This window comes from Chamaea fasciata, unplaced genomic scaffold, assembly GCF_029207755.1.
Source record: "Chamaea fasciata isolate MVZ Bird 193981 ecotype frontalis unplaced genomic scaffold, bChaFas1.0.hap1 SCAF_9, whole genome shotgun sequence".
NCBI lineage: Eukaryota > Metazoa > Chordata > Aves > Passeriformes > Sylviidae > Chamaea > Chamaea fasciata.
Genome location: NW_027094094.1, coordinates 19,970,529 through 19,986,026, shown reverse-complemented (window position 1 = coordinate 19,986,026; position 15,498 = coordinate 19,970,529). Strand labels below are relative to the sequence as shown.

The following is a 15,498-nucleotide window of genomic DNA, read 5'->3' as shown; positions in this document are numbered from 1 at the left end:
ACACTGGCTCTACCCATCAGAGACTGTGATAGAGGTTTAAATGATGCAGCACTGTGCCAGAAACCAGAGCAGTAACAGTGAGAGTGAGTTTAAAGAAATCAGGAAAATGGAGTTTTCATTTTTTCCATTGAATTTTTGGGAACAGATGGAGTGTTGATGAGGCAGAGATTCTGGAAGGGACAGTGTGTTTCAAACGTTTTCCTTAATGTCTTCCCAATCTGCTCATACATTCATAGTTCCTGCCTGTTTGGCACAGGGCAGCTAGTTCATGACGTGAAAATTTCAACACCCCCAGACTTCCAGAGGTGGGTGTCCCCCTAGGCCTGTTTAGCTGTGATTTTTGGGCTATGGAACTTTTGATGCAAAGGGCCGTGGGAGCAGTCATGGCCCGATGGGCAATGTCTTTGTTTACTTCACTGCAAGTCGCTGAAATGAAGGCTCTGGTCTTTCTGGACAGAGACAATGACCCCAGAGCATCTTAACTGAGCACTGTACTGATCTTATTAGGATCAGTCCTGCCTCTTCTAAACTGCCAATGTGTTTTCTTTGGGGCTGTGTTTTTTGGGTTGTTTTTTTAAATCTGGTTAGAGGCCAAGAAGAATCTAATCAGAGCCCAGCAGTGCACTGAGCAGCAGTCATTATCATTACTTAGTCATCCAGTTGCTGTTGCTTTGCTGTGACATGAAATGTTTGTGTGGTTGGGAGCGGAGGGATGAGGGATGGTCAGCTTTTCTCTTCTTCCCCTTGGAAAGGTTCAAGCACTTTTCCTCTCAATACACCTGTACCGAAGTGTTGCCCTTTGAAGACAGATTTAAAATAAAGTCTTCAAAACTCTGTGACAGCCACAGTTTGTGAGAGAGAAATCAAAAAGAAGGGGGAATTTAAACCATCATTAACTGCTAAAGGAAATGACTTTCGGCTGTGAACTGTGAAATATGATTACTCTCTCATTAGCTTTCATAGTTACAAATGGAGCTGCTTAATAATTCCAGCCAGCTGGCCAAGTTAGAATCCACATTTCTCCTCAGCCTGGTGTTTTGGGCTGGGTTTTGGTTTTTGCTTATTAATGACGCACACAGCAAATACATTGGACAGAACTGCTGGGACTTAGTTTCTGTGAATGCCCAGGCTTGTCTGCTGGAAGACACGTTGCTTCTTTTGGCTCTGTAGTTCTGTTCCTGGAGAACAGAAGATCAGCTGTGGGTAGCCTGATTTGACATTCATTTGTCTTTAGCACTTAGAGTGCAGGAAAAAGCATTGCAGGAAAATACTGAGATGGAAAGAGAGTTTGAATTTTCTTTTCTGCTTCTACAAATTCGCTTCTTTACTACACTCCTCTATCTCCTTTTTTACTCTCAGCAACTTAGCAAATCACTAGCATTGGAAGAGGCAGTAAACTCAGGTGCTGGCACAGAGATTATGCTAATATTTGAGTATTTTGTTTCTAAAGAAAAATGAAAGAATTTTGGAAAAATCAGCTTCTGTCTGATTTTTTGTCCTGACAGTACCTTAAGGTTAATTTAAGCTCTACAGCACAAAGGTTAAGAGCAGTGGTAAACAGCTGGTGCCTTTACAGAAGCTTTTACTGCTGATTGGGGTGTATTCTGTTACCTTCACGGTCAGCAGTGCCTTTCATTGACTGAGGTGCTGGTTGGATCAGTAAGCATGGCTCTGGGCTAAACTAAACTTACCAAGTGCCTTTGTCCTTTTGTTGCAGAGGAACATAAGCCTGAGTTCTCCTGCCACAAGTAATCCTCCCTATATCATTGAGTATAATCCTTGTGTCCCACAGCCCAGTTTGGCACATATGCCACAAATCTCAGCATGCAAGTTTTGCTTCCATTTTGCCTGAGTGTACATGGCAGCACAGGGTACAAAGGGCTGGAGATGCTTATGTGTAGGTGAGGATGCATGCTTTGTCAACGGCATTCTGTAACTGCCATTCATTTCCTAGGACTTTCCTTAGAGTAAACATAGCTCAACCCCAAGTTTTTCCCTTATAGTGTTGCAGTTAGCAGGTCCTGAATTCCAGAAAATTGCTTGGACCACAGTCAGCAACTATTGTAGGTAGAGGAGCTTTCTTTTATGCACAGGAGTTAAGAGAGGTCAACTGATCAGTAGGAGCTGGAAAAAAAGTGCTACTCAGGTGGCTGCTGAACAGCTGATCACTCCCAGCTTGTCTTGGTGTAAGAGAGCCTGACCAGCTCCCATAGAGTTCTGTAGTCAGAAGACAACAGCAGCAGGTGCCACGCCTCTCACTGAAGTTTACCTTGAAATGCTCTAGATTCTGAGTGCAGGTAAACTGTGATCCTACCAGGTGATATTTCATTCTGTTTTTAAATGAGGGATTACTGGTCTCCAGTACAGCCCTTATTTTCAGCAGCCGAAAGGGGCACTAGGACAGTTCTTCAATCTTCTGCAAGGAACACAAATTCTGCATTTGCTTTACTCAGCCATTTGAAAAAAAATATTTAGCACTTTGTCTTGTGTTCTCTGCTCTTCTCTCTCTATGCTTAGCAGATTAAATGCTTCCACTGGATTAATACGTACCTTGTTGTTACAAGGACCTCTTGCCGGCCCTTAACTTCTGTCCTAAAGACTTGCTCCTACTCACAGATTGTTCCTATCTAGAGCTCTTAAAAGATCTTTATACATCTTTCCAAGGAATTTTGCTCAGTCTCTGGTGACAGTCTGAGCACCTCATGCCATGCAGACTCAGCTGGAAGTGCTTCCTGAGTTCTTGTGCAGTTGGAAGGAACAGCCAGGCAGATTGTAGGGGCTGCTGATGACAGTATTTCCTTCTGCGGTGGTGCTGCTTCCCTTGCATTTCAGCTGGGCAGGACTGAGCTGCAGAATTCAGGCTCAGGTGAAGGGGATCTGCATGTCGGGAGCTTTGGGCCGAGGTAGGGCTCATCCTTTATAGCAGGGAAGCCCTAATACTATCCTAACCAGAACCTGGGTGGCTGTTTCGTAACAAAGCAGGGCGAGGATGTTGGGTGAATGAGTTTGTGCTCATTGACAGTACTGGGTGGAACTCTGGCAGCAACGTATTATTTTGGCTGAGTTTCGTTTTGCAATTCAAACCCTGGAACTGAACTAAAAGCACTAGCATGATGTAAGTTTGCTTGCCTTCCTCCTCCATCTGCAGAATGAAGTAACTCAAATCACTTTGGTTTAGCATTTCCCAGATCTATCAAAAGTACCTCCTTTTCTAAACTGCATGTCACAGCACCTCCGCCTTCTTCTGGTAGCTGGAAAGCCTCGTCCCATAGCATATTGGGGTGGCATAAAAGAACTAGTATAACTGTTTGATATTTATCAAAACTTAAAAAAAAAAAATTCAGCGGATTATGCAACAAAACTTTCCAGGGTAGCTTATAACTGGAAAATTACTCTCTCTGGTGAAAGCAGGTTTGTCCAGTGGCTACTAGAGCAGGTGTCCAGAATATCCTAGAACCAGCATCTGCTTCTGTTATGCCAAAGACTTTCTTTGTTGAGAAAATTAATTTGTTCCTTTTTGGTATTTCCTTCAGCGATGATGGCGAAGTTATTTTTCACAAAGACACAGTATTATGGGGGAAAACACAACAGAGATTGTGCAGCAGCAGATTCCAGGAAAATTGCAGTGCACAGTACATTAGTACAGTGGGTTGATGGTAGAACATAAACACTTCATAAAGCTTTTTATCCTGCACTCAAGGTGAACTTCAGAAACAACCAGGCTCTGTGGCCCTGCTGCCAGGCAAAGCTTGCTGCTCTTTACCCAGGTGGAATTCTGTGAAAATTCCGTTTTCCATTCAAATGGTGGTCTGTAACAAAAACTCCTCCCTCCTTGCCAAGCTGTTTGAAGGTCCTCTAAGCTGGTTTCTCCGAAGACCAGAAAGGTTTTAAACTTCATCTTGACCTGACCCTCCTAACTTTGGACCTGAGCCAACTTCTGGATTCTTCCTTACTGTGCCTCTCCCTGGGTGCCATGCTTTCATTCACTCGCTGTTATTTTTACAGTATGCTTTTTTTTAATCGCAGTCATTTTTCTTACCTGAAGACAAACTATCAGGGGCTTGTTTATAAACCCCTGCTACACTGCAAATAGGGCCTCCAACTGACCTGCTCTCATGTGGTCCAGGCTCTACAACAGACTTGAATGAGATCAAGGAGGTTGTCTTTGGGTTGTGAGGGGTATCTCCTGTTGCATCCTCTGTAAACTGTGTTTCATGTTTTGTAAGTAAGTAAGTTTCAAATAATTGGAGCTGGTGATGACTGCACAGCTCTCTTTGGACAATGTGGGGGGTTTGTGGGCTTCTCTGATTTGTTTTTGAGAGCCACATGGGGTTAGGTTTTTTGTTCGGTTGATTGGTTTGCGGTTTTGGTTTGTTTTTTTTTTTTGTAAAGAGGAGAGTAGAATCTGACCACTCAAAACATCTGTGTTGTTTTCCATCACCCTTTATTTCGACTGTTGATATGTCTGCAATGACCCTCTTCCTCCTTCACCCAAACCAAACACCCCTCAAATGTAAAGGGACTAGAATCTAAACCTAGAACCAGGCCTGAGTTTTGCTAATAGTGTCTGGTATCTGCTGTGGTAATGAAGTCAAAAGCCCAGGTACAAGCTCCCCAGCATTAGTCTTTGGGATGTGATAGTAAATGTGGGCTCCAGAGCCCTTTGTTTTACTCTAATTAGAACTGCCAGTGCCATGTCCACACTGAGGTTTGGGATTGGTCTTAAATAAAGTAAAATAAAGCAACATTTCCCAGCCCTTTTTGGCCCCTTAGCCATATACTAAGTCAGAGTTGTGCCTATTTTGGTTCACAATGAAATGCTTCATTGGATGAGAGGTAAGTATTTGGGTGCTAAAGGATGTATTGGGGAGGAAAAAGGAGAGCTTTTGTTGCTGACCCTACCTGAGTCATCATTTGACAGAGCATCAGTATGGGTTTATATGTGCAGGTGTTTGGAGACCTTTGTTCTGTGTCCTTTGCTAACATTCCACTGAAAGAATCAGTAGTGTAAGCTCTGACCTACAAAGTCAACTTTGCTCTATGCCCTTCTGCAATCAGCAACTCTCGCCATATGTTGCTTTCTAGGTCTCATTTGAATGCTGAGATGCTCGTCTTGCAATAATTTTCAGTACATTTTATCAGTCTGTAAGTCTGGCAGCAGATCAATGCCCGTATGTGTGTATTTGAGGAATCAAAATCCAGAGACAGGCTGTAAATAGAGATACAGTGGAGTGTCAGTCACAAAAGCCAGTGCTGGTGACAAAGGGTAGTACCAAGAGGCCTCCTTCACATTATTTCCACTATTAAATTACCACTTGGTCTTGCATGAGCCAGCCTCCAAGGTCTGAGTCGAGGAAGTCTTTGTCTCAGTTGTTCGTGTTGAAGACATTGTTTGTATTGTAGCCATTGGCTGTGGAGGGAAGGGTGATTCTGTGCTGCAGTTTGCCTTCCTTGCCAACGGGCTGCCCAGGCATAGGGATGTGTGAGTATACCCTTGCTCTCCTAAAAGCTGGCATCACTTCCACTCCAGGACAAGTTTTAGGTTGCCAAGCCGCACTGTGGTGGGGACACTCCACTCTAGGGACATCCTAGTCCAGCTGATGGCTCAGAAGCTTCTTTGATACCTGTTACAAGGCTCATGGAGTGGGCATGTAATATGTAATAGCCATACAGCAGTTAGTTTCCCCTTGTGTCATGTCAGGTATTTATGCTACGAATCACAACTGCCAAGAGCAGAAACTTTAGCCGCCCCTTCAGCTCCATTGAAAAAGGATCTGCCATGTCCAGCGTTAATGAAAATTTTCCTTCCTTGAGAAGTGGATGCTGCCTGATTTAAAAAGAACAGAAAAGTGCTTCTTCAAGTACTTTCACTGTAATTTAACATCCCTTCAAGGTCTTTCTGTCACTTCTCTTCTCAAGTGCATCCCATTCCAATGCTGCCCTGGAGTGTCACCTCCAGCCTTTTTCTCTTTCCTTTCCCCAGCTCCAGAGCTGCAGGAAGAGACAGTGTCCTTGGTGATGACAGTGGCAGGGGTGTGACAGGCAGGCTGGGTGGGGGTGGCTGTTGGTGAGCAAGCCTAGTGACAGGATGGGGTGACTAAGAACCAGCTGGCTAATTAAAGCACAGCAGTAGGAGGGGCAAAATATTTGAGGGTGCCAGAGAGAAAGAGAGATGCCTCCACAAATTTCTTACACTTCAGCAGCCAAGTGACTGGGCAACACAGTGAAAGGTTTTCTTAACTCTTTCGTGCCTCTCATGAAGTGAAATCAAGAGACTGAGAAAATGGCTCCATTGACTGAAAAACCTGAATTGAGGTAAGGACACCAGTATGGTTTTTAGTCACAGTTAGTCACATCTACCTCTGCTAATCCTGCTGTGAGCTGAACTCCCAGGACTTTATATGACTCTGGCATATGCTAATATACACTGAGTGGGTAGGTCTGGTGGGCAGTGCACACTGATTTTCAGAAGGCTGCTTTCATTTGGATGGTTATTTCCAGTTGCTGATTGAGAAGAGGTAGTGTCAAGGCAGTCATTACATGGGTTCATGTTCTCATTAAGGGAAATGGACATGTCCTTGCCTCCTTACCCTAGTGTCTGGTTCTTTCTCCCAATTATTTTTATGGGAAGGACAGATTGAAAGGAGTTCCTGAATGCAGATTCTGAGGCAGTTACTAAGAGGAAAGTGAAGAGAATGGATGTGTAATTCTCAGCAATATATGAACATGTCACCTGAGGCTGAAGGAGTCAGAGGGCTGTAAAGATGAGGACTGACTTTTGGAATGTAACTTTTTGCTATTTCTAGAGACACTTGGAATGTCAGACTGTTGCTTCACCTATCAGTTTGGTTTTCTGTGAGTGTTTTGAGTAGTGAGTAGAGAAGCAGTCACTGTGTCTTTCCTTCTAGCATGGAGGTGATTGTAGAGGCAGCACAGTCCATCAGGACTAGCAAGCCAGCACTCCAGCCTGAATTTCCTGGCAGGTACAAGTTTGCTGTCTGGCCTTGGATGTGTGACAGTGGCCAGCCTTCTGAGTTTTGCTGAGACCATTTTGTGTCTGATATCCAGGCAGATGGATTAGTCCCCTGGCAATTTTGCTAGCATAGCAGTGCTTTCAGGTTGGAAAAGTCTAAAGGAAATGACCCTGTCTCATTTCAGCTTGTTTCCAACTAGTCTTGTCAGAGATATGTTGGCAGTATTGTATGCCTGGCTTCCTGTGTGCTTTGGTTAAACTTAGCTCTGTGTGGTTCTCTAGAGGTTGTTGCAGTTGTGTGTAAATGAGACCAGCTCTCAAACTGATTTTTCTTATTTTGAAACTATAAAAAGCAACCTGTAAGACTGATACCTGTAAGGCCCCGTTACACTATGCCAGATCAGCTGGTTTTGGATGTTGCATAGGATAGAGGCCCAAATCTTCCATCTTGGTATACAATAAGACTGTCACCTATATGTCTTGAGAAGTATTAACTTAGTGAGTTGTTAGTTCATTTAGTTGCTTAGTGAGCATTTGTACCAAGCTTCAGAACAGCTAATGCTAGAAGAGGTTGTAATTAAAAATTAAGGTTTGGTGTGGTTGTCACAGTGAGCACTCATTCAGGCCTGCACAATTCCTTTGCCTTACACAACAGGGAATCTCAGGATGTGTCTGGAATGGTATAACATGGTCTGTAGCATTAAAGTATCTAAAGTGTCTGCTTTATATGTCAAAGGTACATTTTTTGTAAAATGTTTGTGAACTGGATTTGACCTTTGAGACACTTGTCATTCTCTAATTAGTATTTCTGCTTAATGCAACTTCCTCTTATTTACTACTTTACTGTTTGCGAGTGTGATAGAGGTGAAGACAGCCTTTGTAGTCTTTGTTATACAAAATCATGCAAGAGAAGCTGCTGGATGTTGTTTAGATGATCTAACTGATTTGTATTTATAGAATGCCATTCACTGTAGTAAATGCAATGCAGTGTTTGTGCCCCTCAATCCTGCAGTCAGCTGAATGGATTCATTGTTATACATAATTAGGGCTTCTGGAATTTGGGTCTGTTTATTTACAGCAATTGTTCTCCCGAGGCACAAGTGGCCCCATATCAGAGGTCTGCAGAGAGTTAGGTGCAGTACCCAGAGCATCCCAGCTGCACAGCTCTTACAAGTAGTCTCACAACCGCTTGAACTCAATGAATCCTCCATTTCTTCCAGCTGAAGTATAAAACCAGCATCCTCTTGGCTAGGTGCGGTCATTGCAGATTGAAAGATTTTCCTTTTGCAGCAAAGGTAAATCGGGTGTCATGGTACGAATTACCCCTTACCTGTAAATTCCCATTTCAGTAGTTGTGTGCTCCTTGCCCCAGTTCCTGTGTGAATCTCAGTGAAGTGTCCTGAGCAGTCCCAGGCTGTGGTATGCTGTTAGGTCATTTACAGCCTTCCCTGGAGCTGGCAGCCTGAGAGCTGTGCCCAGTGAGCTCCCTTTCATAGGATGTACCTTGGTTTGTTTGTAAAGTGCTTCCATCTATGAGATGTGATCATAGTGCGGATAAATCTGAACAGAAATCTCAACTTCTGCTGCTGTCAAGTGCTGTGTTTGGTGTCTTCTGCTAAGAGGGAGATGAGATTTTATTTAAAATATACTGGAAAATTTTGTTTTTCTTTCTGAAGTTTCAAAATGTTCATGTGAGTTGCTTGGGCGTATGGGTGTGGTAGAAAGGCATTTGTTTCTTCAGCTGACACCCATGATACACGGGCCAGGGCTCCTGTCACCATGTCTCAGCTGTCAAATACTAAAAACAGAGGGCAGTCATGACAGGCTCAGGAGGAAGTCAAAGCCCAGTTACAATGTATTTAGAGTGTATTGTCAGGAGAAGAAATGTTTGTGACTGTAAGGCAGGGATGTGAGCAGTTACTTATCCAGAGGGATTGGGTGGTAAACCACGTGTGGAGTCTGTTGTGAGCCAAACAAACTTCTGGATGGCCGTTTTTCAAACCCTGAGTCTGCAACAGAGCCAGAGGTTGATGGCTCAAGCAGGAGCCACCTTTCATCCACACAGTCTTCCAGGTATAAGTCAGTGTTGTTTAATGAAGGTTTAGTGGCTAGTATGAAATTATCCTAGTCTATTTCTTTGCAGGGAGGTTCCTGTAGACTTCAAATCACTATCTGAACAAGCACTAATCATGGAATTCATTTTAGTATACAGGTCAAAGTTAGAATGGACAAAAAGAGATGATTTACCTTTTCAACCTCGCTGTTCAGCTGCTGGGCACGTTGGCTGTAGGCTTTGCTCACTGGCTTTGTGACGTCGAGTGGAATTTAGACTTTGGCCTGCCGACCTTTTGAAGTCTTTCACTATTTGACAGATTTTAAAGAGATGGTGACATCATGCTGGCCAATTTCTTCAGGAATGCTTGTTTACAGGCTTGCAAAAGAAAGGCTCAGAGGTGCAATCGCTTTCTAAAAATGCATGGATAGGGGTGAGTGCAAGGAGGGAGACCTGCTTAAACAGGAAAATTGTGTTAGGGCAAAACAATTTAGCTGTAGCTGCTCATGCATTTAATTTAGGTTGCAAATGAGAAACAGCATTCATCCATAAGAGGAATGAGTTCTGGAGCAGGCTTCCAGGAAGAGCAGTGGAGGCGGGAAACTTTAGCAGTTTTAAGCTGGAATGTGAAGTGTTCTTGCACAGGGTTGTATGACACAGTTGCCTGCAATAGCATGGGAGTAGGCTGGATGACCCAGGAGATTCTTTTCTGCCCCCTGCTCCACAAGTGGTGACCTTGAACTGAGTTAACTCAGGTTGCAGTAAACTGTTTACTCTGAAGTCGATGACTATAAGATGACTTAGTTCAAAAGCATCTCTGAATTCTTAAAGCTGTATCTCCTAGTTTACATTTCCTATTTAACTTTTATTATTAAGAGAGGCACATTCCTCATAAATTGCACAAAAACTGGCACCTATGCCCCAGATAACTTAAATTTGCCCATCTGGAAGGCAACAGACACACACTGTATTTAAAGGGGGGAAAAAAAAAAGGATGCAGTACCGCATTTGAAATGTGCTGTGTTTGTTTGTTGTAACAGCTGTAAGTTCAATTATTTATAAGAACACCTTATCTAAGCTGGTGTGTAGTGATGCCATTTGTTACATTTAGTGAGTTTTCAGTGCTCTCTCTCCGTTCTCTTAACACTTGCTGAAGGGTGTGTGGAAGCTGTTGTCTTGTACAGAATTGGTGTCATTATTCTATGTGGACTGCTTGCTTACTCATAGTCTTTTCATGATTTTTATTCTTAGGAGCATAATGTCTTCTGAAAGAATGACAGGATGTTCTTTAACCCTTAAAATAAAAATTGCAGACAACATATTTCAGTATTCCAGAATAAAAGAATAATGATAGTTGAAGAGAGAGCTGATTGCCTGGGTTAACCTGAGCTGCCTGCTCTATTCTAAGGTGGTTTTTTTTTACTTGTCACATTTTATATGATGCGAGGTGACAAAGTGCACAGGAGATGTGCAAATTCCTTTAGGCAGAGGAACCTGCTGGTGGGAGGCACTGACTGCAGTGCAGCTTTTTGCCCACTTTCCAGATTTGGGACTCCATATTGCTGACATGGCTTGTTGAAGAGGAGCATCTGGGTCAGGGACACTGATGGCATTGTGAGAAAGGGTCTGAGCTGGGATGAAACAAATGAGTGCTGTGCAGGACCTGACCTGGTGAAAAGTAAGTTTTGTGGTTGCTAATCATCCTTTCAGTCTCAAAGCTTACAATTTTTCTGATAGCCTCAACTCCTACTTTATACTAATATAAATAAGAATTTGATTTTTCTTTTAAATGCAGCCACAAAACACTTAAAGCTCTTGTATTTGGAGAGAAAATGTTGAAAATGTGAAAAACTTAAAACTGAGAAAAAATGAAGGAGTCTGCATTTTAGGAATATAAGGGACCAACACAATAAGTTTTGAATGTTCTTCTCATGTCTAGCAATTGTTTTAAAGTCCTACGTGAGTCACCGGAGCTGTCAGTAGTAACAAGGGAAGAAAGGAAGTTACTTTTCCCCCACACTCACATTAGACCACTAAAATTAACCACTGCCTGCAACTCTTAGCTGAGATACCAGTGACTTAAGAGCATGTGTCCTTGCTCAGAACTATTAATGAGCTGTTTGTTACCCCCTGCCTTTGTAGGGGGAGTATTCAAACCTTTAGAGCATGTGAGATAATCCAGACAGGCTGTACAGAAGTGGTTGCCACTTATCTGCATTCCTCCTAAATAGGCTTCTGAAGGCACTGCTCTCTTTTCCACACCAAGTAGGGAAGGGACTGCAGCCTTGGAGAAATGTGCTGGGGGTGAAAGGGAGGAAGGAAAAGTTAAACATCTGTCTAGAGGTAGGACTGAACTGACAAGGAATTGGTGGATGTTAGGTATGGACATTGGCATGTTCAGGGTTACAGCTGCTGGCTTATGCCCTGAGGAATTCATTACCTTTCATTGTATTTTGCACGTGTGCAGCTTTGAAGCTTTTGTTGCTATGTCTGTCACATTTCAGGAAAGGCGCTAATTCCAGTCTGGTGAGGACACACTGGTTAGCTGGTTGGAACAGGGGGCTGGAAGGAGACACGTGGGTGTTTTGCTTAGGAATACTTTTTCTAGTATTTTTCTTTTTTCCTTTGCCTGATCTGGCAATAGGGAGTTCTCAGTTCTTAACACTGACATGAGGCACCTCGTTCTTGGTTCCCTTTGAAACACTCCCTTCTGAAGTACTGCTGTGCATACTGTGCGTGTCTACAGGAATGGCTTAGCCGTGTCTACAGAAAGTTCTTGAGGGGAACTGGGAGCAGCAAACGATTCCAGACCCACCTGTGTCCAGGGACAGCCTGTCTGCCCAACCCGGTAGGGACTAATCTGGCTAGGGATGTACCATCCAAATGTCCATAGCACACTGGCTTACAGCATGTGCCTTCCCAACTGTTAGAGGCCAACACTTGGCTGCACCGGCACCGTGGGGGCAGGTGTGTTACCTGGCTGGACTGTCCATCTGATCCCGAGGGCAGCCTTAGGACTGAGATAGGCCTAATAGGACTTCAGTATGGGCTTTGGGTCAAGTGTATGGAAGACAGGTAGAATCACTCTGTGGCCCTGATGCAATAAGGTGCCAAAGCATGTCCTCAACTCCAAACATGCACCATAATTTTGTCAACATAAAGAGGAGTTACTTCTCCTTGTATGCATCCCATCTCTTTGCAGATTCTCAGCTGATGAAAATCAACTTTTAAATGGACTTTCTAGAGTTAGACCAACGCAGGGACTCAGGATTGGTTCCTCTCACCCTGAGCATGCTGATTCCATTCAGTGTCTGGGAACTTGCACTAAGCACCTGTTTGAGTGCTTGAAGGAAGCTGATTAGTTTCACACTAAGTGAACACTGGATGCTTGTTATTTTAATCAAACTCCGTAATTGCCAGTAAGTGTGGGGATATGTGGAAAAGTAATTTTTCCAGATCCAATCTAGATCTAATGAGCTTGTACACATCTTCCATTTAATTTTAGCAATCTTCTTTAATTATAATTTTATTTTTATTCTCAAATCACTTGTTTGTAGAAAGTGATTTAATCTATTAATGTTAAATAATTATGCTTCTTTTTGGTGTGAATTCTTTCCTAAATGCTTTTCTTAATGCAGTGAAGGTCAGTGCTTCACACTGTAAGCAATATCAAGACTTGAATCAAAAAGACATCACTGAAATCAGAGTTTTATGGCAGTTGTGATGTCACTGTTTCCAAACAAATGAGACTTTTTAAAAGGGTGTAGCATGTGGTCACGGGTTTATTTGCTCAGATACTGCCACTGTGGGAAGGGAAGTGTTGCTCTGGCATTGCAGCAGCAGTGGACCCTGCCTTTGCCAATACTTCATAGCCAGTAAACCCTCTTTCCTCTCCTGAAAAGGTAATATACTGAATTATTTTTTCCCCATTCCTTTTTAGTGTTATATACCAGAGGAAAGCATTGCAACCTCTTGGGGATGCTTGGAGTGGAAGAAATTTTGTGTTGACTTGCACGAAGCCCATGGGGAAGGGCCAGTGCTGAGTTAAAACATCTGGTTATCAGCAACCTCCTCAGCCTCAGAGAGAGGTTGATCCTAGAGCAGAGTTGAGATTTACTGCAGTATTGCCCCTTCTTGTGGTTTTCTCCTGGCCCCATGAAAGGACTGGTATTTATCCCAGTGGGTTTAATATGTCACATTTTTCTGTGTGGAAGAGCATGATATTGCTACAAATCTCCTTAAGCTGGAGAACATAATTTTAGACTGTTTCTTTTTGGTTTCCTTGAACTAAGGCATCTTTTTGGGAGGAAACATACAGAGATCAGAAGGACCATTATTACTAAGTGTGTTTGTCTACATTTTCAGGGGCTCACTTCTCATATGAAATGGTAGAAACAAAAAGCAGATACTGGATGGGCAGGCAAAATCAGGCTTTCAAGTTGGACTCAGTTTTTGTTGTTGACTGGTTTTATACTGCACCCCACACTTTACATTGTATTTTACTGGGATCAGCTTGGAGCTAGGCTGAATCCTGCTGAGCCTTCACAAACCCACAATGTATGTCTTATGTGGGTATTTTAGTGAAGGAAATATTTAAACAATTAAGTATTGGCAGCTCTTCCTAGAGTGGCTTTCTGGGGAGCCCAGATATTGTCTCATTTTATAGACTCATCTGTTACTAAACTTGCTTGTTGGGTTTTCTTTTCTTTCCTTTTGAGTGTCTGTTGAACATGCTCATTATATTCTGGCTGGCATGAAATAAATGCTGGTTAAGAAAGGGGATGCTTGAGGCAGGAGAACAGATTCAATTCCCTGAAGGGAATTTTCACCTCTTACAATGTTCCACTGCTGCCTCCAGTTCGTGTGAAAGGAAAAGTATTTTCAACTCTGTTGTTTAGCTTCTTGTTTCCCCAAGCAATTTTCCCTATACTCCTCAGACCGGGACTCTTGGTTTTGCATGATTTTGTAATTTCAGATGCATATTTTTATTTGTGTCATGAAAGCCATTAATTGTCTGGAACTACGCTTGATCTCCGTTTCTTTGGGGCTAACTTTTTGGTGGGGGGAGAGGTGGAGAATGGGACACAAAATTAAAGGACTTTTAATTCAACCTAAGACCTTTAGAGAGTTGAGAGATCTTGTCAGGGGCACACTGCTTTTGTAGAAATGCTCTTTGGCTATTCAAACCAACATCTGACATCGAAACCTGTTTGCTGCAGGTATCAAGTCCCCACAGAAGTGAGGACAGGTAGGCCTCACAATTGTCCTCCACAGACTGGCATCACCATGAAAACTGACTTTTTCTTCTGGTCCCCATCTGATATTTTTTCTCTTGGGTTGGCAATTTCACTGCCTTTGGTACCAGGAGAATTAAAGCTTCTAACTTTCACATTTCACTTACTGGAGTCCAATCCTGAAAATATCAGCAGCATTGCACAGCTGGAAATGATTGGTGCACAAGTTATAATACGCATTTTAACAAGTGCTTCTCTTCTGTATTGTTAAATCTTTCAAAGGAGAGACTAGCTTTGATATGAGCAGCAGATTGCCTTGAAATATGGAAAAGCTCTAATTTGAGGGTTTTAGTTTAAAGCTTTTAGTGTCGCTTTGATTTTTTAAAATTCTCTTAAAAGGTGATGCACATTTTATATGTTAGAAATTAGGCAGACTTGCACTTTGCCCTTTGTAGACTCTTAGACTTAAATTACTATCTTTCAATTTTGTATAAAGATTAGTCTTAAAGTCTGGAAACAGTGCTTGTATTGGGTAGAAATAATCTCTAATTTCTGATGATTATCAGCAAAAAATATGTCTGGTGCTTGACAAGAATCCACTTGGCATTTGAAAGTAATTTTTTTAAAGAAACTATGTTACCTTGACTCTTGTGGTAAATGTTCAGTATTGTGTCCAGCGCTTTCTGGACAGACATGAAACATAATGTGTAATCATTCTGCCTTTCACTTTAAACAGACATAAAGAAAATCCAGAAGTGAAAAAGGCAAGACCCTCTGCCACAATGAGCTCTGGTAAGTGTGTGTGGTTTTCTACTTGCACTCATTGGCCTTCCTTTTTATTACTAGTAATATTCCTGTCTCTTTCTGATGTAATTATTCAGATTTGTCGCTTGAATTTTGGCCTGAAAAGTAGCCAGAAACCACTTGAAGTGAAGTAGGTCCTTGAACTTATTTCAGTGTGGAATATAGGACTTCAAAAGTACTGATACCCTGAAAAAATTATCTGAATTTGATATATTTTAGTAGACATGAAAACATAGTTTGACATTTGGATAGGAAAAAAATCAGCTGTTCAAAGAAAAGCAAGGGAGACCAGGAAATGGGAACTGGTTGGGAGGAGGAAAACTTCTGGGCTTGTCTGGGTAACAGGCTAAATCAGAGTGAAAAATAATGCAGATGCCAGACTTGAAGTGCCATATGCAAGATCTGTAGAATGATATTCCAGCTTAATTTTAGCA

General features: G+C 42.4%; 1 protein-coding gene across 42 annotated transcripts in view; it reads left to right on the top strand.

Moving 5' to 3' along the window:
* SORBS1 (sorbin and SH3 domain containing 1) overlaps window positions 1-15,498 on the top strand; it is a 162,801-nt gene that overhangs the window by 81,653 nt on the left and 65,650 nt on the right. For 38 of the 42 annotated variants that reach the window (XM_066191373.1, XM_066191372.1, XM_066191385.1 and 35 more), the window contains exons 1-2: window positions 6,269-6,315; window positions 14,997-15,052. In XM_066191373.1, coding sequence (XP_066047470.1) covers window positions 6,284-6,315; window positions 14,997-15,052 — 88 coding nt within the window. In that variant the 5' untranslated portion in view covers window positions 6,269-6,283. Of the gene's footprint in view, window positions 1-6,254; window positions 6,316-14,996; window positions 15,053-15,498 lie in introns of those variants that run through there. The other 4 variants (XM_066191365.1, XM_066191366.1, XM_066191371.1 and 1 more) reach the window with 3 other exon arrangements.